At 36.4% G+C, this 27,500-nt stretch overlaps 1 protein-coding gene across 4 annotated transcripts in view; it reads right to left on the bottom strand.

Annotated features, from left to right (window-relative positions):
* LOC118441081 (protein daughterless-like) overlaps window positions 1-27,500 on the bottom strand; it is a 140,966-nt gene that overhangs the window by 62,091 nt on the left and 51,375 nt on the right. Inside the window, exon 1 of one of the 4 annotated variants that reach the window (XM_085657851.1) lies at window positions 26,991-27,500. This exon is cut by the window's right edge and continues 399 nt beyond it. The exons of the other annotated variants lie outside the window; for them this stretch is intronic. Within the exon in view, the coding sequence (XP_085513977.1) occupies window positions 26,991-27,182 (192 nt within the window). The 5' untranslated portion in view covers window positions 27,183-27,500. The remainder of the gene's footprint in view (window positions 1-26,990) is intronic. 4 annotated transcript variants of the gene reach the window in all.

The following is a 27,500-nucleotide window of genomic DNA, read 5'->3' as shown; positions in this document are numbered from 1 at the left end:
CCCGGCATCATCATCGTATAAATATCCTGAACCGCAGGCGCACACCGCGCTACTATGTCTCGTTATTTGCATAAACACGGTACACACCTGTAAACAATTTTTCTTTATTTTTCGTTTATATACCTATACCTGACATCATCCTCTATGTGTATGTTGTTGCGTGCACGCGTATCTAAATACACGTAGTATCATCCTTGACACGTTACGGATCAAGCATGTAATGCGAACTCCCGTTGCGATTTACATCGGGAAATTGTACTGGATCGGATATCGTTTGGTTGAGGAAGACAAAAAGAGACAGAAACGCAGATAGGTAGAGAGAATGAGATAAAGATATAGATAGATAGATAGATAGAAAGATAGAAAGATAGGTAGATAGGTAGATAGATAGATAGATAGAAAGAGAGAGAGAGAGAGAGAGAGAGAGAGAGAGAGAGAGAAAAATCGTTTTTGTCTGACGTAACAAGAACCCTATATCGCAGTAGAAGAGGGCTAGTAAACTGGCTGACAGGAAGACTTTTAATTTTCTAAGAGACAATGGTACAAAGGTACCGACTGGATATGTAATTAGCATACAGAGTGGACGATTAATTGTACCGCGTTCAACCGCCATTTTTAATGTTCTTGTACTCGCGTATCTCTTTCTCTCTCTCTCTCTCTCTCTCTCTCTCTCTCTCTCTCTCTCTCTCTCACTATTATTTTTTCTCTATTTATTTGCTGTGCAATTTAATAAAAAAAAATCATCGGAAATAATATGAATCACAAAGTAAAATAAATGATCTTGTCTCTCTCGCTTTTTAGATTTTAATAAATCAAGTTTCTTTTATATTCGAATTCTTGTTATCCTTTTTCTCTTTCTCTATCTTTCGGAAGAGAAAAAGAACTGATTTGAGAGAATGATTAAATAAGACGCTCATCTTTTATTTATTTGTAAATTTAATAAAAAGAAATCATTGACAGTAACGTGAATCAGAAAGACACAAACAGTCTTCAGTAGAATAATCGATCTGGTCTTTCTCGGTTTTTAAATTTTTATGAATCAAGTTTCTTTTATATTCGAATTTTTGTTACCGTCTCCCCTTCTCTCTTTCTCTTTCTTTCTCTCTCTCTCTCTCTCTCTCTCTCTCTCTCTCTCTCTCTCTCTCTCTCTCGGGAGAGGGAAAGAGAAAAAGAAAAATAGATAGATAAATCGTCTTTACATAAAATATGAAGTATTGGAGCTTTAAAAAGAGCAAATTTCAGGACACGGGAATATAATAGGGAAGAATGACATAAAGGTATCGTAGGGACAATTTATTGTCCCAAAAGAAAATAAAATATAGTAAAATAAAATAAAATAAAATAAAATAAAATAAAATAAAATAAAATAAAATAAAATAAAATAAAATGGGACACCGAGAATCGTGGAATTATAGATACGAGAATGAAAACAGATTTTCGAAGGTATCAAAGGACGAGTGCCTACTCGAAATGTCGTCGTAGAAAAGGAACGAGGGCACGCGCGATTTTCGACGAGTGCTCTCGCATAGCCGCAGGAGAGACTCTACTCGAGTTTCAATTTTTTTTCTTGTTTTTTTCGCCCTCCCCCTCCCGTCCCGCCCTCGATTACGTATGGTTTTGCATCGGAGCGGTGAGTATCATTTTCGAAATATCGACAGCTCTCTCGGCATTCACCAGCAGTAACTGTTCGAAGTACCAACGTCGAGAGAGCGTATGCAAGTGGTTTGCTCTTTGAAATGGATTTTTAAATAAACTCGTGGATAAATAACGTATCGGGTTACCGGCAAACGCAAACGACGTATATGCGAGGACTACTCGTTGAGTAGTTTACTAGTATCCACTACTGCGTTAAGAGCGTTTAAAAAACAGAAGTCGAGCAAAACGTAAACCCCAAATAATATTAAAGGTAAGATTTTTCTCAAGGAATTTAAATGGAATTAAAAGAACGAGAATATCGGGGGTTAGAAAAATCCTTCGTCAAGATTTGAATTTCAAAGTCGGCAAGACAAAAAGGAAGATGAAGATGATGATGGATGGATAGGGAAGAAAGTACATACATACATATATACATACATACATACATACATACATACATACATACATACATACATACATACATACATACATATATATCCGAAATATAGAAACGTACGTTATTCTAGAGACGAATTCGAGAGAGAGAGAGAGAGAGAGAGAGAGAGAGAGAGAGAGAGAGAGAGAGAGAGAGAGAGAGAGAGAGAGAGAGAGAACAAAGAAAAAGAAAAAAGAAAAGAAAAAAGAAAAGAAAAAAGAAAAGAAAAAAATTGTTCGAGAAGTGCGGTTTCTTGTTTCGAAATGAACGAAAAGAAGGAACTAAGGAAGGAAGGAAAGAAGGTAGGAAGGTGCAGAAGATGATAAAGGTGCGAGAGAAAGAACGAATAGAAAAAAGAGAAGGAAAGAAAAGAGAAGAGAAGAGAAAGGAGAAAAAGATATAGAGATAGAGATAGAGATAGAGATAGAGATACAGATAGAAAAAGAGAGAGAGAGAGGAAGAGAGAGAGAGAGAGAGAGAGAGAGAGAAAGAGAGAGAGAAATGGTTGGAATTTTCGAAAGACGTTTTCTTCTCGGTCGTGTCGCTGCGAATTTCCGCGGGACATAGAAACGTACTTAAGGTGCCGTTCTAAGAGGACCAATAAAACCTACGATTGGACTCTACTTGTCTTCGCCTCCGCAAGATATCTCACGGATATAGATAAGAGATGCTTCGAGATATCCTTTCTCTTCCTCTCTTTCCGCGATCTTCACGCCACCATCGCCCAACACAACGCACTCTTCAGAAGTGAAATACCCTGTTACTTAAATATTTAAGCAAAGTGCTTGGGCAATAGCTACTGTCCTCCTCCTCTCTCTTCTATCATTTCTCCTCTTCTCCACCTCTTCCTTTTTCATCATCCTCATTCTATCCATTCCCCTCTCTCCTTTCCCTCTTTCTATCTCTCTCTCTCTCTCTCTTAGCTTTTCTCGTCTTTTCAAGAATTTCCTTGCATTAACTCGGTCGTTCGTTTTGCTTTCCTCTCATCGCGATATTATTAAAGGAAGAAACCGATAGAACGAGTTAATCGCGCTTCTGTAGCTTTAGAGAAACTTTACGAAAACGAATAGAAGGAACTTTTCATGAGAAAGTGAGACGGATGAAATGATTGCGTTTGGTATAATAAATCAAGAGTAAGCGGAAGCGAACTAATAAATGATCGGAATATGTACTTAGAGATATTATTTTTCTCTCTTCCTTTTTATTTCTTTTTATCAGCAAAGAAATAAAATTTAATGAAAATAAAATAAAGAAAAAGAGAAAAAAGAAGAGGAAGAAAATATTCTTCCATTCGTCCATTCGAACGAATTGGTTAATATGAACGCGCGACGAATGTGGCCATGAAAAAAGTTAGATCATTATTTACATAAAATTGAATATACAAACGATTATAATAATTTATTTATAAAACGGCTTCTTCGATTTTACTCATTGTTAACGCCGAAAAATAAGGAGGAAAAAAAAAGAATAGAAATAAACAGAAAAAAAAAGAAAGAGAAAAAAGATAACTTGGCCGTAATCCTCGCTCGTTCGTGAATATTGGCGATAAAGCGCACATACAAAGGGTACGTAGAAATAAAGGGCAAAAATCAAAAGAAAGATAAGGAGAAAAAAATGTGAAATAGAAAGAGAAAGAGAGAAAAAGAAACGGTGAGGTGGGGTGGGGGTAGGAGAGAGGGGCTAAAGGGGAAGGGCAGGGGACGGAACATACAGTACAGAAGGGTGAGTTCGTTTCGGTCGGTGTCATCGGACGAAATCGTTCGTTTTCGAAAACTCCCCTATATTCCGAGCGCACCCCTTTCAACCATATATATATATATATGGTATATATATATATATATATATATATGCGTGGGTGAGTCGGTATTCGTATATCCAATGGTGATGATCAATGGGTTCACCCTGGGAGTCCGTCGTTTCTATGAAAAGTTACAATCGTTTTCCCTTTTGTCGTGCATACGTACCTACGTACGTGCATACATGCATACATGCGTGCGTGCGTGCGTGAGTGCGTGCATGCGTTACATGGATCAAAAACTCGTTCTTATACATATATATGTGTGCGTGTGCTTGTACGTTGTGAATGTATGTGCAACGCATGCGAATAGTAACATGCGTGTGTCAGATATGGCGTTCGTTCGTTCGCTCGCTCGCTCGTTCTCTTGTTCTCTCTCTCTCTCTCTCTCTCTCTCGCTCGTCGCTTGGCTCGACGATCGTTGATTTTTCAAAGCACATAATAACGGAAAGTCAACTTCACGATGCTTCGGTCCTGGTAATGGAGCCATTCGTCGAAAACGGGGGTAGAAACATTATTATCGGTCAAACGCACGCCGAAATATGTAAATCGCGGCGCACGTTGACTGGACTGGAGGGTTGGTTGCGGTCGTTGCAATGCGACGACCGGAGGAAATAGACGCGTACGATGGTGAATGGTTAGGTGGATGGCTGGAGTGTACTGGAGGATGGGAAGGAGGGAAAGGGGAGGCTGGTCGGTCGGTTGGTCGGTCGGTCGGGAAGGTTGAAATAGGAGGGATGCACTGGGAAAGAGAGAATTTAATACGAGACAGCAGAGCTTTCCACTCGACGACCCATACAGAGCGTTCCGCGAGTCGCGATAAAAGTGATTTTGTTTTCAAATAAATTCACCGCCATCGATAAAAACTTCGATGTACCGCTTTATTGCGAAAAAGGAACGGGGATGAGGGGGTGATGGGCGAGAGAGAGGGGGGTAGGGGGAAGCTCGTACACCATAGCAGAGCGACGATCGTTTCTTGTTGCCTTTCGAACGCGAGTACGATCAAATTCAAAACGTTTCGTTTTGAGGTCCTTTTCTTTCTCTTTTTTTTTTTTTTTTTCTAATTTTTTATTCTTTTTTCCTTTGAGTTTTGATTTTGTGCAGCGGTTCTTTTTTCTTGGCTTTTTTTTCCTTTATCCTTTTTTCAAATCAAGAAGATACAAATTGGCCATCAGGTGTAAAGCCTGACGATGATAGTTAAAACATGGAAAACAAGGAAGGCTATTTCGTCGAGTATTTATTTTTATTTTATTCTATTTTCTTTTCTTTTTCCTTTTTTTCGAGTCAAGTATATTCCATTTTGTTAGTCATAGTTATTTGTTTAGTCATACATTAGGTATTAAGTACAATATCGTTGACGATATTTTCTATAACATGCATACGCAGATCTAGATGAATACAAACGTAGTGTCATGAATACGGTTTAATACTCTCTCTTGAATAAACCTCTCGACTTGTTTCGAGGCTTCCCATCAAGTACAAGCAAGTATCGGTGCGCTCTTTACCGTGAGAGGGACCGATAAAAGAAGATTCTTATCGTTGACAGGGATAATGACGGGCATGAATCTGATGTAAACGATAGTGATAATGCGATGGTTAAAAGAAGAAAAAAAGGTAAGGACGTAATGATCATCGTCAATGGATTGCAAAAGAAGGAACAAACATGTATTTTATTACCTTTTAAAAAATTTTTAATAATTGACATGAGACGTGCCAGTTTGGCGCCAACTATTGACATAACGACGTTGATTTTCGACGTACGATAAAAATCGTTTCCTATTAGTGTACACGATAAATCATCATATGTGAAAACGAACAATGAACGATCGCAAATTATTATGCACTTATAATGTGCATTCGTGATTAGCTTTGAGATAGAAAATTTCCATCGATTTCAATCGCCATTACTCTGTCTGTGTATATATATATAAAAGAAAAAAAAAAAAGAAAAAAAAATAAAAAAAAGGAAAAGAAAGAAAAGAATATGTATATATAATCGAAAAAAAGAATATGTATAATACACAGATACATATAATCGTTTATACTTTTTTTCGAATCATCGGTGATTTCGATCGACGTTAAACTTTCTCGAATCAAAATATTTGTTAAGTACGATACTTGGCTTTGAAATACCAGGTTGTTTAGAATGACCCGTAACTCGAGAATTCACGTGTGGTTCATAAAGCAAGAACGATGCTTTGCATCGATACGCAAATTACCGGGTTATTTGCAGTTAACTAGTGACCCTCGCGCTATTGCCCGCTTTCACCTCGGGTCAAGCTCGCTTATATTTATTTTCATACACATTATATATACTTTTATATTCTACGTTATATATAAATAACGAGATAATATTATATTTGAGCAATTTTATCCATAAAATATATGAATATATAGGCGCGATGTAATAATATCATTTACTTAAATATAAATCAAATAAAAATAATTAAATAAGAAATACATATATACATATGTATATATAATAAAAACATATTAAATGAATTTTTAATCTTTTGATACGTCTCTCGAGTAACGTCATAAAAAATTAGTAACATACCGAATGCCACTCCGAAGCAAGCTTAGTACCCAACCAAATACACCAAATTACCCGTGTGTCATTTTACAAACGACGTATATTCGCTTCTGATGTAATCTCGGATAACGAAATTAGTGATGTTAATGCATAAAACAATTGTCTCAACTCGTAGAAAGAGAGAGAGAGAGAGAGAGAGAGAGAGAGAGAGAGAGAGGGAGCAATTCGCGTTGACGATAGTTGTTAAATGCTTTAATTCTGTTAGAAAACATAAATCTGTCCAAATGCCAACATGTATTTTCAATTGATTTATATCAAAACGTTTCTATTTCTAATAAACGTTGAATAATTTCATTTCTTTGACGACGTAAACACCGACTTTTATATACAGGTCGGACGATTCATCTAATTGTATTTCAAGACAATAAAATAATATCGTTTCAACTACGGAAAAATACCATTTTAATTACTAGATGCCTTATCGTATCACTCACGTAATTCATTTGATTTTATATGTATGTATATATGTCAGTACGTATATATGTGCGCACATACGTAAGTCGTATCTATTTATTTTCTTTAAAAATAATCAACGATTTCGTTTGAGGAAAAAAAAAAAAAGAAATAAAAAAGAGAAGAAAAAACATGGTTTAACGAACTCGACCAGGAAATATTAACTTTATTATAAACATTAATTTCTCAAAAACTATCATTAGTCACCGACATCTTCTCATCGATCGGCAATCGGCTAATGAGACGATGATATGGAAGTAGACAATATGGTGCTTCTAACTGACCCGAGACTAACAGTTGCTTTCATTAAAATTAACGACAAGTTCTCTTTATCTCTCAAACCAGCAGAGCGAGAGAGAGAGAGAGAGAGAGAGAGAGAGAGAGAGAGAAATAGAGAGAGAGAGATAGAGGTTATCACAGTTCTTCTTCGCTGCTTGTATACTTTCCTCGTAATTTGTTTTCGATTCTTTAACGATTCTTCGACGAAAAGAGATAACGAGAAACACAACAAAATAACGGAGACGGTATAAAAGCTTTGGCCATTTTAAAAAATGTTGCGGACGATAATTCTCGGAAAGAACGACTTTAATGTTATGTTTGCAGTTACTAATTATCATCTTCTTTTTATTTCTTTTTTTTGTTTCTTTTCTTTTTCTTCTTCTTCTACTTCTTCTTTTTTTTTTCTTTTTTTTTTTTTTTTTTATTACTTACTATTGTCGCCGTTATGGCAGGATTAACATAATAGCGATAACGAACGATCGAATTTTTGCTTTTTCATATTAACCATTTGCGTCATCGTTTCGATTATTCTTAATCGAATTATAGAGAGAGAGAGAGAGAAAGAGAGAGAAAGAGAGAGAGAGAGAGAGAGAGAGAGAGAGAGAAAGAGAGAGGAAGAGGGAGAGAGAGAGAGAGAGAAAGAGGGAGAGAGAGAGAGAGAGAGAGAAAGAGGGAGAGAGAGAGAGAGAGAGAGAAAGAGGGAGAGAGAGAGAGAGAGAGAAAGAGGGAGAGAGAGAGAGAGAGAGAGAGAGAGAACAGAGAACGCAAGGGAAAAGAAAAAAATTGTCACTCGTCAAACCGACCAAAAGATTTTTTTTCCTCCGTTATATAGAATAACAGGGCGTTGGTTGTGCGATTGGAAATTACGTAATAAAATTACATAAAATCGTAAGGCGATTGTTCGTGTTTTTTTTTATTTTTCTTTTTTTTTTCTAATAAAAAAGGTTACGAAATAGTTGATTAATCATGATTGTCTTCATTGTGTGTGTATGTGTGTATGTAAACGGTCTTTTTTTATTTTCACGGACGGCATTCGTTGTCCTACCAATTCGGTAAGTAAATCCTTCTTAAGACATTTTCTAACCCCTCCGAATGAGATTAACTCGAGATCAGGAGGAGGCCTTCTTTCCAGTGGGCCGATATAAACGGTACTACTACCTGCCTTACCAACCGGCTCGTATAATTGGTTGTCAGTCAAGTAGTCAGTGCCAACCCCCTAGGGCCATCCACTAGCAAACGCTCTCTCGCTTCGTTCCTTCCATTCCTTCAACGACACTCCGTAGACGTTCGGCTATATATATACATATATATCTATATATATATGTATATATATATATATATATATATACACATATGTATAGGATAATACTGAAGCGAAACCGGATAGGATCTTATTTAAGGACGAAAAACACTTGTTTTCGAATCTTTTACCGAAAACGTTAAAAGAAAATCCAGTTGGAAGGAGGATGGAAGGAGGATAGAATAGACAGCTCTCGTGACGTGACTTTAAACGAACGTAAGAGAGAGAAAGAAAAAAAAAATATATATATATAGAGAGAGAGAGATAAAGAGAAAGAGAGAGAGAAAATTTCTTTTAAAAGGCAAAAAAAGTGTCGTTCCCGACGGAAATTCGTTTGAATATGAAATAATAAAATAGTAGAAGAATAGGATGATGGGGGTAGGTTAAGAAAAAGTAGAAGCCACGAGAGGAAAAAATAAAGGATCTAACGTCGTCTCGAACTAATGGCTTTGGTTATGAAGACGACATTTAGATAGTATACCCTTGACCCATTTAAAAGGAGACGATAAATAATTCATCGATTCGATTCTGTATACCGTTCTTTTTTTTTCTTTTTAAGTAATGCTGAACGTGTTCCTCTTACTCTTATTTATGCGTATTTGATAATTATCGACGAAATTGTCAATTGTCAACAAATTAAATTCATTTAATGCTCGTACGCGTACACCGGGCCAACAATATTATTAATCGGGGTCAATTAATAATTCGACGTTATCGACTATCTCTATTATCTAAAGATTATATAGAATAGTAGTATATATAATAGAGTAGGATAATATTATAGTTCTGCCGGTTACGATTGTGTAGGACTCGAAAATTTGCTTTCGATTGTGCGAATTCAGACGATAATAATAATCCAGAAATCGATCGGTAGTTGTAATTACGATAGCGATTATACGCTCGATGAACGCTAGCAACCCTCCAAGGCAAGTTCATTTCCTGGTGCATTAAGGCTAACAGTTAACGCGATTGAGTATTGGCCGGGTGGCCAGTCGAGGAGAGCATCTAGTCAGTCAGAACCGCGTAATGCACGTAATTAATAATTGCCGGCATGCATCAAAGCCTCTCATTAATCTTGCCACTGTGCTCGACCATCCGCGAAACGTTTGATCGTTTGATAGCGAATTCGCTGATTTCGAAGGGAGGGAGAAGAGGGAGGGACTAGCCATCCGGCAGATCACGAGCTTTGTAGAGAAAATATCTAGAGAGGGCTCTAATAACTTAATTGATACGAAAATAATGACTATGAACTATGTATCCACTTAATTTATATGAAAATAACATGGCTTAACAATGCACCACCGTAAAACTGAAAATATCTAGTAATACGTACATACGTCGTTCGATCGATATTTTGATCGATGAAAATTATTAGTTATCTCTTCATTTTCAACATTTCAAATATATCTCGTAAAAAAATAATAAATTTGTTATTCACTTACAATCATAATATAACATTTATTATTATATTATAATACATTTTCTAATTCTTCATTGTACCAATGATTAATTTATCCAAATTTTCCTATACCTTATCTATATCATTTTATTATGTATCATAAATATATCAATCTCATATATTAAAATCTCAGAGGTTAGAGACAGAGACAAAAACAGGGAGGGAGGAGGAAGAGGGAGAGAGAAAGAAAGAGAAAGAGAGAGAATTGTTATAATCGAAAACAATGAGAGTACACTATAAGCTTGTATTTCACGTTATCGTCACGATTATTTATAAAATCATTTTAACGAAGCGTTTTGCTTAAACTTTGATCGTGATTACGTCGAAAGAGAGACGACAGATATGTCTATACATCCATGCATATATACATACATACATACATACATACATACATACATACATACATACATACATACATACATACATACATAAATAGATACATACATGCATACATATATACATAGAACAAAATTGTTTTCGTGATTAAATACATGGAAAATTCGAGTGTGCCAAATTATTTCACGTACTCGTGTACGCGTGCAAGCACACACACACATACACAAATATGAATGCACTTTCAAAAATTCTGGGTAATTCCGGAATTTTAGGTTTGGCCAATCTACATTTTGATCGGGGAAAGAAAATATTAGAACGAAAAACGTACCGTACGAAGAAAATGTCATTTCCTGATTGTTTCTTTGGCTCTATCATCTGTCCTTTTCTTTCGCCGCCTTTATTCCCTTCCACCCATTCCCGGTCCCCTTCCACGGCATTGCACTGCGTTTTCTCTATGTTCTACCCATTAATCCTGCACGATCCTAAACTCGATGCATATATAAAGAAACGAAACGGCGACGACAACGGCGGTAGTGCCGGCGACACACGTGCACAACGACAACGTTTCCACGCGGTTTCCGCGGCAAATCAGGACCGATCTCGCGGGGGCGTTTCAAAGGTGCCGACGTTTTCCCTAAACGGACAACTTGCCTTCGTGCCAACTTGGAAAGAGTACGGAACGAGCTACGAAAGAAAGAATGAGTGAGAAAGAGAGAGAAAGACAAAGAAGGGAGAGCACAAAGGTGGACATTTTTCTTCTCCCTCTCCACCCTTCTCTCTCTCTCTCTCTCTCTCTCTCTCTCTCTCTCTCTCTCTCTCTCTCTTGACTTTCTTCCCGTTTCTCCGAGCACAGCCTTCTCCGAATAGGAGCTATGAGACCAAAGGCATTGTGTGTCGTCGTGCGATTCGCCACGGATAAAGTTAGCCGTCTTACGATCGAACTCGATCGCTCGCCTTTCTCGTCTCTACACGGTACACGATACCGTACGTACATATATATGTATGTATTCATGTATATATTATATACGTATGTATATATGTGCGCAAAGAGAAGGAAAAAATAAATAAAAAGAAAGAAAAAAAAAAAAAGAATAAAAAAATATTAAAAGAAAAAATAAAAATAAATAAAAAAAACGGCGATTCCATGCATGAGAGCTCGTCAATTTGTACTCGTTAATTTTGCAATCGCCTTGTAGCGTACAACTAACACGTGAAAAATCTCTCTTTTCGTCCAGCTGCGTGTTCGTTAGGTCGTTCGACCGAGAAACGAATGAAACGGACATCCGAAAGAGATCGAAGATTTATGGGGTCGTTCATGGAAGATCGAAAGATTCGATGTAGTGATTTTTCTCTCCTTTTTTTTTCGTGTAGAAAAGTTACGATGATAATCGTTCTTGGACCACATATAAAGAGAAGAAAATGTGAAGGACGAATTATTCAAAAAAAAACAGAAAGAAAGAAAGAGAGAGAGAGAGAGAGAGAGAGAGAGAGAGAGAGAGAGAGAGAAAGAGAAATAGAGAGAGAGAGAGAGAGAAAGAGAGATAGAGAGAGAGAGAGAGAGAAAGAGAGATAGAGAGAGAGAGAGAGAGAGAGAGAGAAAAAGAAATAAAGATAGAGAGTGGCCCCTTAGCGAGTAAAAGGGCGCAGGTAATCGAGGGCGCCGAAGGTTGAGCACCAGCCCGGTCCCCCTTCGAAGGGAGAGAGCCGATTGGTCGACGATGGCACGCACCTGGCGGACAGCTGCTTCGAGAGTGCGTCCGCGCATGCGCTTTCGATAGGCCGCGGACTCGCTTCCGCGCACGTTCTCTCGTGAACTACGCACTAACACATGCGCACATGCAGAGACATGCACAGACACAACGTGTGCGCATACAGATAAAACAGACTTTACGACCATACAATACACAGAAAAAATATATACACATACAATCATATACGTGCATGGAAATAATTTCTATTAACTCCTGCACGAAACGAATCTCTTTCTTTTTCAATAAATTTGAACGATTATTTTTGAATTTGCCGCCTTTGCATGATTATGAAATATGTAGAAAAAAAAAAAAAAAAAAAAAAAGAAGGAAAGATACGGGAAATGTTGAACATTATTATCTGGGAACGAGGGTGTACCCAGAGAGAAACCATAAATAAATAAATAAATAAACGAAAATTTGCAAGATCAATATAGTTTCTTTTTCTAACAATGATTTTTAAAACAGTTGTAGAGAAAACAAACACGTTAGAGAGAGAGAGAGGAGAAAGAAAAAGAGAACTTTTCGAGAAAACAATAGTTCACGGAACAAAGATAAAATAGGATGATGGTTTCAATCGAACAGTAGTACCTAGCGTAGCCTAGCCAGGTCCTTCTACGAAGGATTATGGATTTTAAAAGGCGTGTGCAACCAATTCTCGGTAGGTGCAAATCTCATTGTTTTACGCACGTAACAGCGATAAGACGAGGTTTTGCTAACGGACCAAGGGGTTATTGTATGTTCAGGGATTAAAGAGTTGGAACAACAACTTTTAACTACATCCATATGACCTCCCTATTCTCTATTTCTCCACTCCCTCTCTCCCGCCCTTCCCCTCTCTCTCTCTCTCTTTCTTTCTCCCTCGTTGAAAGACGAAGTTTTGAATGATTGATCCTTCCTTCAAACTTCGTCTAAGATCTTATAACAAAAACGATCAATTTTTTCCGTATCTTTGAATAGAATATCTTCGAACGTTTTTTCTTCATATCCGTCTTTAGAACAGAGAGAAAGAGAGGGAGAGAGAGAGAGAGAGAGAGAGAGAGAGAGAGAGAGAGAGAGAGAGAGAGAAAGAGAAGAGAAAAACCAAGAGATAAAAACTGAGAGAGAAAGAAAGAGAGAGAAAGAGAGAAGAAAAAACCAAGAGAGAAAGAGAGGGAGAAATGGAAAAAGAGAGACAGATAGATAGAGAGAGAAGGAAAAAATCGAGAGAGAAAGAGAGGGAGAAATGGAGAGAGAGAGGAAGAGAGAGAGAGAGAGAGAGAGAGAGAGAGAGAGAGGAAGATAGAGAGAGAAATGGAAACCGTGGCCGTCGATCAAAGCCATCTTGCTTTTCGATCACACTTGCATACGTAAGTACACGATGACGATTACACAATATAAGCGTCGATAGTCGTGGAGAAATCCAGATTAGGCGCACCTGTGCAAAGAAGAGCATCGCACCTACTCTCGAATGTTCGAATATAATATTATTTTCTTTCTGGCCCGATTACATTCGCTTCATTATATGACCGACTAATAAGAGAGAATAAAAAAAAGACAGAGAGAGAGAGAGAGGCGGGGGAGTGAGAGAAACAGCCAGAGATAGAGAAAGGGGGAGGAGGGAAGAGAAAGAGAAAATTGGAAACTTCTCAATACAGTCGATATTTCGATTTTTATCATCCACACACAATTTCCTCGTCTCTCCCCGAACGTATCAGTCAATATCTTGGTTTTGATGACTTTTTGACTGACTGACTATCGTTACACTTTATAAAAAGAAATTATTTTAATCTTATCGAATGCAGATATCTTCCTTGATGATATCAAGATATTTCAGAATGGTACCAACATACGTAAGAAGACAAGAGGGAACGAGAAAGAAGAAAAGAGAGGGAGAAAAAAACATTGAGGACGCTTTTAAGCCGACGAATAAAGATGTAGTACTGTGTCTCATTTCGAGCGAAAAAAAGAGAAAGAAAGAACAACGAGATAGAGATAGAGAGAGAGAGAGAGATAGAGATAGAGATAGAGATAGAGATAGAGAGAAAGAGAGAGAGAGAGAAAGAAAGAGAGAGAAAAGAAAAAAGAAGAACAAATATATGGAACCTGTCCTACATTTCTTTTCACCACCGAAAATGCTGGTAAAAAACGTGAGGTCTAGTTCTAAACGCAAGGATTATCTTTCTACCATAGGAGAGGTCACATTTTTACTCCTATACTTTTTTCCCTTTTTCCTCTTTCTTTTTTCCTTTTTCTTTACATGCGCAATTTTCTTTCTCTGGCAGAAACGAAGCAGTGAAAGAGAGAGAGAGAGAGAGGGGGGGGGAGAAAGAGAGAGAGAAGAGAGTTAGAGTACGGATATTTTCGTTGAGGATGGAAAAATAGGTAGCTATGGTTAGGGGTGCTTACGGTGAAGCGAGAAAAAGAGAAGAAGGAGGAAGGGACAAAAAAAAGGGGAGTAAAGAGAGAGAGAGAGAGTGAGAGAGAGAGAGAGAGAGAGAGAGAGAGAGAGAAAGAAAGAGAGAGAGAGAGAAAGGGAAGAGAGAAAGAGAAAGAGAGATAGAGAGAGAAAAGGGAAAGAGGACAGGGGAAGAGAATGAGCGCGCGCGCAAGAGGGAGAGAGAGAGAGAGAAGTATTCCGGACACTCAGGAAATGACCCACCCATTGGCCTCGGCAAAACCATAATTCTAGTCGTCGAAACCATAATTCCTTGAGACTAAGAAAAAAAAGAAAGATAGAAAGAAGAGAGAGAGAGAGAGAGAGAGAGAGAGAGAGAGAGAAAGAAAGAGAGAGAGAAAGAGAGGAGGGAGGGAGAGAGAGAGAAAGAGAGAAATGCTCTCGTGTTTCTACTCTCCCGGAACAGGAGGTCCCTTCGTAATTTTGGATCGAATTTCAGAGGAGGCCAGGAGGTTCAAATTAAAATCGAACTTTCGTGGCCGTGAATCCATAAGAAATAAAATATGGTTAACTATTTAACTTAATCCGTAACATACGTATTCTATTTAAGCACGCGATTATTTTGAAAAGAAAGAGAAAAAAAAAAAAGAAGAAAAAAAAAACAAAACAAAAATAAAATAAATGATGATGATAGGTTAAAACCAAAAGGACAACGAACCCGTTTACTCGAACCTATTGATACTATATACATATAGTCCGATACGATATGAATCGATCCGAAAGTTGCATCGGATTAGAGATGCAAGCATGTACTGTAAAATGAAAGTTCGATCAGATGGAAAAAGAGAAATGAAAACTAGAGAAAGGGAAAAATAGAGGACAAAAGAGAAAGAGAGAGACAGAGAATGAGAGAGAGAGACAGAGAATGAGAGAGAAAGAGAGTATAATTCATGAGTAAAGGCTTACGCGACGCAAGATGGACAATCGTTGTCTTCGAAAGCTCGCATGAACCGCTCTAAGGCCGATTGTAAGATGTATTTATAGTAAAAGTCAATAATTTCGTACTAGAGCGTCGGTTGTTCGCGCAGTAACACATAGTATGAGTTTACACGGGTAAAACGTCACCCGGTATATATTACACTTATATATATGCATTGGTTACTCTAGGGAGATAGATACTAAGAGAAAGATATGAGAACTAAGTCTCATATCTTTCCTTATCTATTTCCTCTTTTAATTCAATTAAAATTAGTCATAAATTGGTTAAAAAAATAAGAAAAAGAAAATAGAAAAAAGGATATCAAGCATCAGAATCGTAAATAATTTCGATTTTAAATAATCCTTGTATGATATCGAGTCGTTATTTTTTGCGCGAACACGAAATTTCTAAGTAATATTTCGTGAAAACTAAGATGGACGAAGACGTTTTAGTTTAGTAGACCGCGGCTTCGAAGTCGAATAAGTTGGCGTGAAATACAATGGTATTAGTGTTAGTGATGATAGTGATGGTGGTGGTGATGGTTGTTAAACTCAGAGGCAGGCACTGAGGCAGGCACGATCTGCCCTAAGATCTCTGCCGGAAATCGGAACTGGCTCGAGTCGAGCTAATCTAGGCTCGATCCACAACTCACCCCCTTTTTACCCGAGACCATTCGCTACCTATTACCGTTTCATATCACTTACGTAAATATCATCGAGACCGTTGTTAACCATTGACCGTTGTTAAACATTGTATATATATATATATGTAAAAATATAAAAAAAAATATATATATATATGTATGTAACATACCTGCGTATAAATATAGGAACAAACAAGTTTTATTAAAATCAAATAAAATAAAAATAAACCGGATATTCTTCGATTTTAAAATTCTTTGATAAATTGAAAATCTTTGACGAATAAAAAGCAAATAGTAACAATCATGAAAGAAGAATTATCCTAGAACTCAAATCGATCCTCTTAGTTACGGTGACTTTGGACCATTCGTCGGTCTTTTCAGGAGCTGCCAGTCATTGATTAGGCTCCCGTTCGTGAAGAAGAAAGACTGAGGGAAAAAGAGGGATGGCAAGAGGGTGGCGAGGAGGGAGAGGATAGATTACGTCGACGTTCACGAAGGTTTACGGTGTTTGGGCACCCGTGAACGCCATATGGCCCGAAAGTCGCCATATTTCCTTCGTTTTCTTTCGTCTTGAGTGCCCTGCACGAGGGTCCAAGGGCCCTCATATTTTCTTTTTTCTTTCTTTTTCACTGACTCCTTCCCTCTTTTCTCTACCACCTCTCTCTTTTGCTCGTTAAGTAAAGCTTACAAGTTCCGTTTCACTGTGAAACCTTTTTTTTATACAAACGAAATATTTCTCAAATAAATAAATATATAAATAAATGAAGAAATAAATAAAAAAGAGAACAAAAATAGCGAGATAATTTTAAAATGAAATGTTAATTATTAATTTATAAATTTATTCGTTATTATATTATATGTTTCATTATTATATTTTACTTATTTTATTACATTTTATTTATCGATTAATTTATCAATATATTTTTCATTTGTTATATATATTTCATTATTATACTTTATTCATTTTATTGATCATTATATATATTTCATTTATATATTTCATTCATCGATTAATTCATTAAAGATTGAACGTTAACAAAATTCCCTATTTTATTAGAAATATTTTATTGGATAAACAGATGAAAATATATTCTGAATTACAAAACGTTACTTACGTTTTACGTTAAAACATCAGTTACATTTCTTTGTAAAGTGAACGAATATTTAAGTACTTAAGTCCGACGCATAACTCTTATTAAGACCGATGATTATGTAAATAATTTCATGTCTCTGCCAAGTAACATACCTACTTAACGTTACATTGTATACACACACACACACCCATCCACCCACACCTACACACATACACACATTATACCATTTACGTAGAGAAACTTTGACTCGATCGTTATGAGCGACGTTTTGATCGCAGTCAAGATGAGTAACGATCGAAATACTTAGAGGTTCAACATTAGCGATTTCTATGCGATGAAATAATATGCGAAACCGTTATTAGAAAGACGATCCCGAGCGTGTCTATGTACGAAGGTACGTAATTATAGGCCAAGTAGACAACAAACTCTTCGTGTATGTACTGACAGACGGTACATAGAAATTTCTAGGAACAATAGGGTATATATTGGACTATCAAACTATTCGGAATATACGGGCGACGCCCACTTATGCAGCATTAAGACGTGGAATCTATATCGTCATCCACACAGTGCGTGTATTAGCGCACCAAACGCATCCTGAGGATCAAGACGTTCGATCTCTCACGATGATCTTCGATCATTCTCCTCTTGACCTGCCTCTATCTATCTATCGATGGGTTATTGCTTATTGAACATTGATATTCTCTACACTATCGAACTTTTCTCGTGTGTGTGTGTGTGTGCGCGCGCGCGCGCACGCGCGCAGATGCATATGTGTGTTTATGCGTATAGAAGTAGACGTAGAATAAATATAATAATAATAATAAAAAAAAAGAAAATATAAATGAAGAAACAGACATGATAAAGATACGGTATTAAATAGTACCGTTGTTGATAAATTATCTAATCGATAGGAAAATAAATTACCTACCGATAATAATTAATTATTAATTATTATCTCGCAGGAAACCAACCATACCCAAGATATTTCGCATTAATATAATACGATCGATAATATTTTATACAAGAAGATCAATCTAACTCGGTAATTTATAATACAAGCGAGTGACCGGGAACGATATGGAGAGTATCTCATTATTTAGGAAAGATCGAAACGGCCCTAACGTATATAGCGTACATTATCATCAATGTCGTGATCATCAACGTGACAGTGGGCGAATCGCGCGATCGAGCGCGCGCCTCTGTGTGTATATGTATATGTGTGATCTCGCGCAGGAGAGGAAGACGGAGATAACATTACGAGAGAGTAAGTGAGTGAGTGAGAGATAGAGAGATAGAGATAGAGATAGAGATAGAGAGAGATAGTGAGAGAGAAAGAGAGAGATAGTAAATCGAGGGTGGTTGAAGGGTTGCAAGGGAGGGTGTGTTTCGAAACACATCCAGCTGGCGCCTCTCGGAGCGCAATAGCTGGCGTTATAAGCCCGCTACCAAATCAAGCGTGCGTGACACACTAATAATCGGACGTATATATCGCGCGACACTCTCTCTCTCTCTCTCTCTCTCTCTCTCTCTCTCTCTCTCTCTCTCTCTCTCTCTCCTCTCCTCTCCTCTCCTCTCTCTTTCTCTCAAAACACACGTGTACGGTTTTCTATGTGAATTTCTATGTTTGTGTGTGTGTGTGTGTGTGTGTTTGCACGCGAGCGCACACGTCCTGAGATACACATCCATGCAAATAGAAACGATATACAGTGGTCTAGCGTGTGTACATACATACATATATATGTACACACATACATATATATGCAGATATATATATATATATACATACATACATATATATATATGTATATACGAATAGATATATATATATATATATATATATACATATAGATTTATACACACACGCATATATAAGTATGCTACACATACATATCTATCTGTCTCACATATGTATAACTATGTACAATTTGTGGATGCATGTATGTATATATATATGTATATTATATATATATATATGTATGCGTATGTGTACGTACGCTTCGAATCCTGGAATCCCTACTATTAGCGCAGATCTGAATGCATTGTCAGAACTAGATCGTGCGCTCCCGCTCACGCATCTATATGTGTAAATGTATTTGTATACATGTACATGTATGTGTCACTTAGTTATATGTATATGTATCTAATTACATGTATGTAAAACAGAGTTCGCGCGAGTTTCGCGTTCCAAACGTACTCTCCCTTCCCTTTCACCCCCGCCCTATATTCCTCCTCTCCCATCACTCTATCGCATAGCGGATGTCGTGTATGTGTACGTTTACGTATATGCATAGAGACGTGCAAGCTATAACTATGTACGCGATCATATGGGTTATACATACGCGCCTTGCTACTACTAATGCTAATCCTAACCATAGATTATCGGACGAGAACTCACCAATGATGATCAACCGGAACGAGCCGATTGTAGAAATACCGATGGCCATTCTGATTTTTCAATCTTATTTATGAATATCGTTGATAATCAATGTAAAATGAATTTTGTTTTGTTTTGTTGCTATTATTGTAGTTAACTTTTGACAATCAAGTTTTCCACAACGAAATTATTGAACTATTTTAAATGATTTTCTAAAATAATTCAATCTGTAAATACACTTTCGAATTATTGTGTTTATGAATAAATAAATAAATAAATATATATATATATTATAATAAAATAATAAATTAATTAATTGACCGTTGTAATATTGATTCAGATAGCACACTTGTCGTCCATATCAACCCCACCATTATATAACAGTAATATTACGAAAACCACCTCTGGGAATAACGTGTTAATCGACATTAACGAAGTAAAATCAAAACGGTGCACCTGTTATCTCTAAACTGATCGAATGGTAACAATATATGTTTTCTTTTTACGGGCAATAAATTTAATGTCATAAGGTTATATTCTCGAAAAAAAAAGAAAGAGATAGAATACGATGCAGACTCAATCTGGAACTCTAATTTTCTTTCTCTCTCCTTCACTCTCCCTTACCTCTAAGTAAACAAGTTTTTTTAATAAAAATGATCATTAACGATAAATTATAAAACTACAAATGAATCGATTGACTCTCGTAGAAAATGATCGTTTGAATTTTTTAAAGAACGACGAATAGACAGACAGATAGGTGAACTATTGATTTCGAATGATCATTATTTCTTTTTCTTTTATTTCTTTTCTTTTTTTAAAGCAATTAAATTGTTCGATCTCCACAAAGTTTAAATGCGTTATTCCTCGGGCCAATCATAAAACCTTTCTCGATTTAGCTTTCACGATGGATTTCCTTTCCCATGTACGGATATGATCCTTTCGAATTTTCGTCTTAATTGAACCTCCGGTACACGCAGCAGACATACATATACACACACATACATACACACACACACATATACGAAGAGAATAAACGGACCACCTCTCTGAAGAAGAACACTTTCGCTTTCTCATTTCGTCTCTTCGTTTCTTTTTCTTAGCCCTTCAATGTCGACCCTCGAGAATCTCTTCTCTCACGGCCTGTTTCTATTGTGTGTAATGTAATGTAACGTACGCGCAAATGAAAAAAATGAAAAGGAAAGAAAAGAGGAGAGAGAGAGAGAGAGAGAGAGAGAGAGAGAGAGAAAGAAATTCACAAATGTGATAGAAAAAAAAAATGGCATCGAAATTTTCTTCTCTATACATAAAGTTAAATAAATCTTAAACAGTATTATGATATGTAGTAAGTATGTTTATGTATGTGTGTGTCTACATGCACATTACATGATTATGTGTGGTTGTGTGTGTGTATTTCTCCTTCGTTTTTCATATTACGCAAGTGAGCAAAGTTTCAGAATCTTTCGGCTTGATGGTTTGGTTTCTTCATTTTTTTTTGCTTGTCAATAAAATAAGCCAATAAAACGTTTATATCCGTCCATCTCCGATCTTCGATTTTTACACGACCCAAAGTTTCTTACAGAATTCGTTATTAAGGTCTTCTTAAGGACAAGACTTTATTTATCGATCGAATTATCTCTGACCGTTTATACATTTATTTTCAGGCTATAAACGAAAATAAAAGAAGAAAAAAAAATAAACGAGAAATAATAGGATAAAATAAAAATAAAATAGAATAACGTAACGACGATTTCAAGATATCGCGGAACGTAAATATAATTATCTCGTTTAAAAGTTTATCTAATTCGAGGAGTACCCGGATAAATAAAATATAATTAATATATGTAATAATGATTAAAATAAATCTAAAAAGCTCGAATCTCTAGCAGCGATATTTCCCCCCATTGAAGAAACAAGCTAATCCACTAAGAATAACGGAGTTAATTAAGTTTAACGTAGGACAAGAGATAAGACTTCACAATGAAAGGAGGTTCCTCTACTCTCTTTCCAGCCACCCTATAACCCTCTGCCACCTTCCACCTCCTCGTCTCTTCCTTTTATTTTCCACTCTCTCTTTCTCTCTCTCCCTCCCCGTTTTTTCCTTTTCTTTTTTCTTTCTTTGCTTTTTTTTAAAGTCTATTTTAGATGAACTTCTCTCCCCAAGTGAGTCGTTCGTCCACAGGGAAGATTTTACGGGCGACGAAACTTGAAAAAAGGTCGTCCGAGTGAGTTTACGAGGAGGAGGAGAAAGAGGAGGCGGAGGAGGAGGTGGAGGAGGAGGAGGAGGAGGAGGAAGAAAAGGAAGAAGAGGAGGAAGAGGAAGAGGAAGAAAAGGGCGGGCGAGGGCGAAGAGAGAGGAGACGGAAGGGAAAGAGGAGGAAGGGAGAGAGGAGGGTTAGCGAGGTGAAATCGGACGCAGTTTAAAACGTTGCGAGTACCGTACCGGATATGAGTCGCAGAGGGGTAGGAGCGTAGAGACCGGAAATGGCCGCCCTTACCTCCGGCACGATCAAAAACTGGTTTTGCCAGACGCTCGACAGTGTTCCCTTTCCTCTCTTCACCGTTGTGACTAGACGGACGGAAGAAAATGCTTTCGCCCACCCTACTTTTCGTTTTAGATAAATATCTGACAAATTAGTTTTAACGTTTTCAAATAATAATAGCAGTAAAAAAAAAAAAAAAAAAAAAAAAAAAAAAAAAATAATAATAATAATAATAATAATAATAATAATAATAATAACAATAATAATAATAACGATGATGATAATGTTGATGATGATGGTAATGATAATAATCACCGCAACAAGCGTGAGGAATTCAAATGTACAATCAATATATAAAACTAACAGGACTGACATTTAGGAAAGATATATACCAAGAAATACAAATAATAATTATATTTGAAATGTGAAATACAGTTAGGATTTTCGTAAAATAGAGAAAAGAAAATCTAAAAGATTTAGTAATAGAATGTCTTGACGGAAATTTAAAAAAAAGTTCGATAAACGAGATAAATGTATTTGTAATAATAATAATAATGTATAGAATTAATTTATAATATATATACATATATTATTTAATAATAATGTAAAATAATAAATTTTATATAGAATAACAATATTATATATTAATACTATTACTAATAAAAATAATATTGCTATTATTATTACTATATTTAATAATAATATAATAAAAATAGTACCAATTATTATGTCCATTAATGGAATATAGCAACCAAATGTCTGCAATAGCCAAACTAGTTAGAACTTTAACGGAGTCCGTTCATATTGGTTTGTATCAATAGCGTGAAAACCTTCGAGTTGAGATGATAATTATAAAAAATGAGTACGAATACATGATCGATCAAGATCGATGAATATATAATTTCTATTTCTTTCTCTCTTTCTCTCTTTCTTTAAAGAAACAACAATTCAATGAATTTAAATAGTCGAAGTATTCTGAAATAATAGAGACACAGCTGTCGATCTAACGTCACTTCTCTACCTTCGCTTTACGATCGTCCTCGTCCCGTTGTCTTCACGATATTTTACGCCGTTACATTCATCTTTCAGAGACATAATTACGACGACGATGCCTTTGTAGTACCGTTAATGCGTCGTAAGAGACGCGTCAAGTTGGTGCCTAGTATACTAAAATTGTATTTTTGAAACAAATCGAGCCGAGGGTTATTATAATTCCGCAGAATTATGTTCCACCCAAACTAACAACGAAAACTAGAAGATAAACGAAAGCCGATATGAAATTAAAAAGGGTTGTAAACATGTCTTTTATATCCAACCGAAAATTCGATGGACGGTTCGTTCTCTTTTGCCTTAGCGTACATAAACACACACACACAAACACACACAGACGCACACACACACACACAGACGCACACACACACACACACACACACCACATACATACATTCATATAACATACACATTCACAAACGTACACATATACATACAACAAACAAACTTAGTCAGAACCTGAAGTTGACTTCGAAACGAAACCACGAGTCGAACCGGCACGTTTTCGAATATAATTTAACGCACGGAACTCCGATCGGTTAACCGTGGTTCTCATACGAATCCAACATATCTTTTGCATTTTTGACTAAACTACATTGTTTGAAAAATATAACGCACACACACCCATATGCATACATACCTATTTATGAATATATTCGTGAGGATATAAATGTATAAAATATATATTTATAACAAATAATAATATTCTATATGTGTATTTATGTAAACATACATAAAAAATGACATAGGATTAATCTACGATTAACTCAAATTTTTCAACTTCTAGAAAACATGAAAAACATTTCAATTCCTAAAAAACACGAAAAAGCGATGATAGTAAAAATACAAATGTATTAATACTATAGGAAACAATGGCGGAATCCGTTTATTTTCTATTTCCATTGATTATAAAAAAAAAAAAGGCAAATAAAAAAAAGAAAATTATTGAAAACAAAACGATCTTATTGGAAAATATTACTAACAAAAAGTTTATATATATATATATATACATATATAAATACGAGTGATTTGTATATCTATACTATACTATATCTATTACTAATGAGTAATAAGCAATAACATATTGAAATCCTTAAGAGATTAAAGAGAGTGAACGAAATTGAGAATCGCTGGCGGTAGTCCATAAGCCAAAGAGAAGATCTAACGGCTGCATGGACTGTACTGAAATAATGTACAGTGTCGTACGAAACGGCAAGATGGAGGCAAGCAAGAACGGAATAGGGTAGGAGAGGAGAGAAGAGAGGAAAGAGGAGATGTGGAAAGGGAGGAAAGGAGGGAGGGATCCGGAGCACTTCTCTCTCTCTCCCTCTCTCTCTACCCCCTCACCCCACCCTCTTAGTCGCCATCGCCCACCGTCGTCTCTCCCTCGTCGTTCGGGGTAACAATGGTGTGCAAAGGAGATTAACAAACAGAATAAGCTAACGCATAATCGCATTATTTCTAGCTAAGCCGCATTTAAATTAGATAGAAATTCCATTTAACGAAACAATGCTGCTATGATGTGTCACAGTCGCAGTACGAATCTCGAATAAATTCGTGGGCCGCGCGCGCGCACGCTCTTAAGTTGGCCGGAGATTTTCTTGGGAAAATTTACAAAATTATATTGTGCGCGAACATCTATTAACCGATAATTTTCTTCTTGTTCACTTATCGTAGGATCTACGTAAATAAGTACATAGATAGATATGTTTACGAGTCTATACCTTTAAAAGAGACATATAGCATATCGTTACATCTATCGAATTCAATGTGAAATTTTAATAACCGCCCATATATATATATATATATATATACATATACATACATATGTACGTACACTATGCATACACTAACGAGAACACACGTATTCATTTAAGTCTGATAATCGAAACGTCCGACGATCAACGATAATGTCACAGAGAGCTCAAGAGTAACTACTGACTTCGGTTTATCCGATTTGCCGTTACTTACAAACACATATGTACTTACATACATGTAAAAGCTCTATTATATTAATTAAAAATACATAATATTGAACATAATTTTTTTTCTTTTTTCTTTATAGCGAAAAGATTATAAAACGTATAATTGTCCCTATGACGATCGTTTTCCGAGATTATTTTAATAACGTAGTTCTTAAAGTTATTTACGATTCTTTCATTACTTCACTCTATGTAAAATATAATACGTTTGAGAATAATCACGTCGGAAGAAATTAAAATAATACGAATGATAAAATCTGATATATCGTTCAATAAATATAGCGAAAATTTTATTACAAGCCGATAAAAAGATTCGTATCATCGTAGGCATCCTTGTTTCCTCTTTTACACCCCACCATCCTTCATTTTGGTATAATAGATTTTTGGTAAAAAAAACGTAAGATGTAAAAGAAGGTTGAAAAAAGTTCTACGTAAAATTTCCATATACGTTACCAAAGTACGACAATGACAACGACAACGACAACGACAATGACACCCTGTGGATAATCGTGGAAGGGTGCCTCCTCAGTGCAAAAAGAACGAACGACGGATCTACGTTCCCGCCCACGTGACGGCGGCCATGTTTGTGACGTAATCCTGACGTCACCGAACCGATGGCGTGCTCCTCACGCTCTAGGGATACGACACGACGACGATTTTCTACGCGAAATCTCGAAAACGTGTCGAGTATTATCATTTGAATAAATCGAAAGCATCTGTCATTTTAATTCTAATACTTTTCTAACATTACAGACAAGATTACGGGAAATGAATAAATATCTCGATTTGACAATATACGCGAAGTGATTGAAGGTCATCATAGTCGTTGTCGTTCCCTTCCTGTTCGTATAAAAAAAAAAAAAAGAAACAAAGAAAAACAAAAACAAAACAAAAACTTTAACAACGCTACTTTTCGAACGTTCCGAATCGAACGAGATAAAACCAATAAATCGTTCACGGGCGTCCTTCTATATTGACAAATGGACATTCGATTTTCCATTGTTTCAAATTTTACGTTATCTCGCGCTTACTGTCTCTACGCTTACGTTTTGTTGCACAATCACACATACATATCTACATATATATTATATATGTATATATATATACGTGTGTGTGTGTGTTGTGTGTGTGTATGTGTAGCGTGCGATAGTTTTCGATAAGGGGATCGTGTTAACCATGACACACGAGTTATCGTATTGAGATCCGGAAGTAGTGCGAATAAAAATAAATATTTATTCGATAAAAGTTACTGCGTCGGGACGACATTATAAAATGCGTTTACGCTTTTGTATTCTCTCATGATAATTATTATGCTCGATGATTATTGAAGTCGATCCTATAATGTCAACAAGAAAAAACCTATTAAAACTTTTCGTTTTGTGGAAAAGAAATTATTATTCTTATTACTGCATATTTGACGTGTAAATTGTATAAATAAAGAACATAAGTAATGTATTTATATTTATATATACATACGAAATATATATATATATATATATATATATATATATATACAAATATGTTATTTATAGACAGTAATATCATAGAGTATCCTGAAGATCAGAAAGCAGTAGGTAAAAAAAAGAAAGAAAGAAAAGAAAAGAAAAGAGTGAGAATGATGAGAGATCTGTGTGAAGTTTATTAACAATTTCTTCCTGTAAATGAAGCACAACGAATAACAAATTCGTTCCATCTTCTCGACGGAATCAGACGAAAACGCAGTTCGTTTAAAAATTGCGTATAAATCGGATTGAACGGAAAATAGGAAAGGTAGACAGTCTTAAAACAAAAAAAAAAAAGAAAGAAAAAAAAATAAAAAAAACTAGCCTGAGAAAAATGAAGAAGAAAGCAGCAGGTGGTTTTAAATCGCTCATCTCCCCAACCCTCCCCCGAGACACCGCCTATTCAAACCCACGTAGGACGACGATGATAGAAGTTAAATCTACGATGCCGTAGAGTTTAAAGTTGATTTACCTGTGGTCCACCACCCACGATGGATTGGTAGGCTGACTGAAAGACGCTGCCCAACTGCGTGAGGCCCTCATCCTCCATCTGGAACATTATGTCGGTGGTGCCAGGGGAGCCATTGTTGTTCAGATTATTATTGTTGTTGCTCATTAACTTCTCCGTGTTGGCAACGTCACGTAGTATCGTGTTAGACTGCATATCTTCTTCGGGCGAACAAGGGGTAGAAGAAGTTGCAAAGGATTTTTATATTATCACGCGCGATGGACGATGATCGATAGTAGTAGTGGTAGTAGTATATAATCCAAAAGAGATCGATTATCGAAGTAGCCCAGGATGAGAGGTCAAACGTCATAGAAAGAAGCAGAGGAAGGAAAAAATGGGGATAGGGGTGGGAGGAAGAAGAGAAAGAAAAATGACGTCAAATCTCGAGGTCCGAGCTATCGCAGGAAGGAGGGTCCACCCTCCTCATTGTCACCCGTGTGGTGTTCCGCAGCTTGACGCGAAACAAAAGCCGAT

This window comes from Vespa mandarinia, chromosome 6 (genome assembly GCF_050613455.1).
Source record: "Vespa mandarinia isolate Hongniang chromosome 6, ASM5061345v1, whole genome shotgun sequence".
Classification (NCBI taxonomy): domain Eukaryota; kingdom Metazoa; phylum Arthropoda; class Insecta; order Hymenoptera; family Vespidae; genus Vespa; species Vespa mandarinia.
Note: the sequence above shows the minus strand (reverse complement) of the source record. Positions and strands in the feature narration are given on the sequence as shown.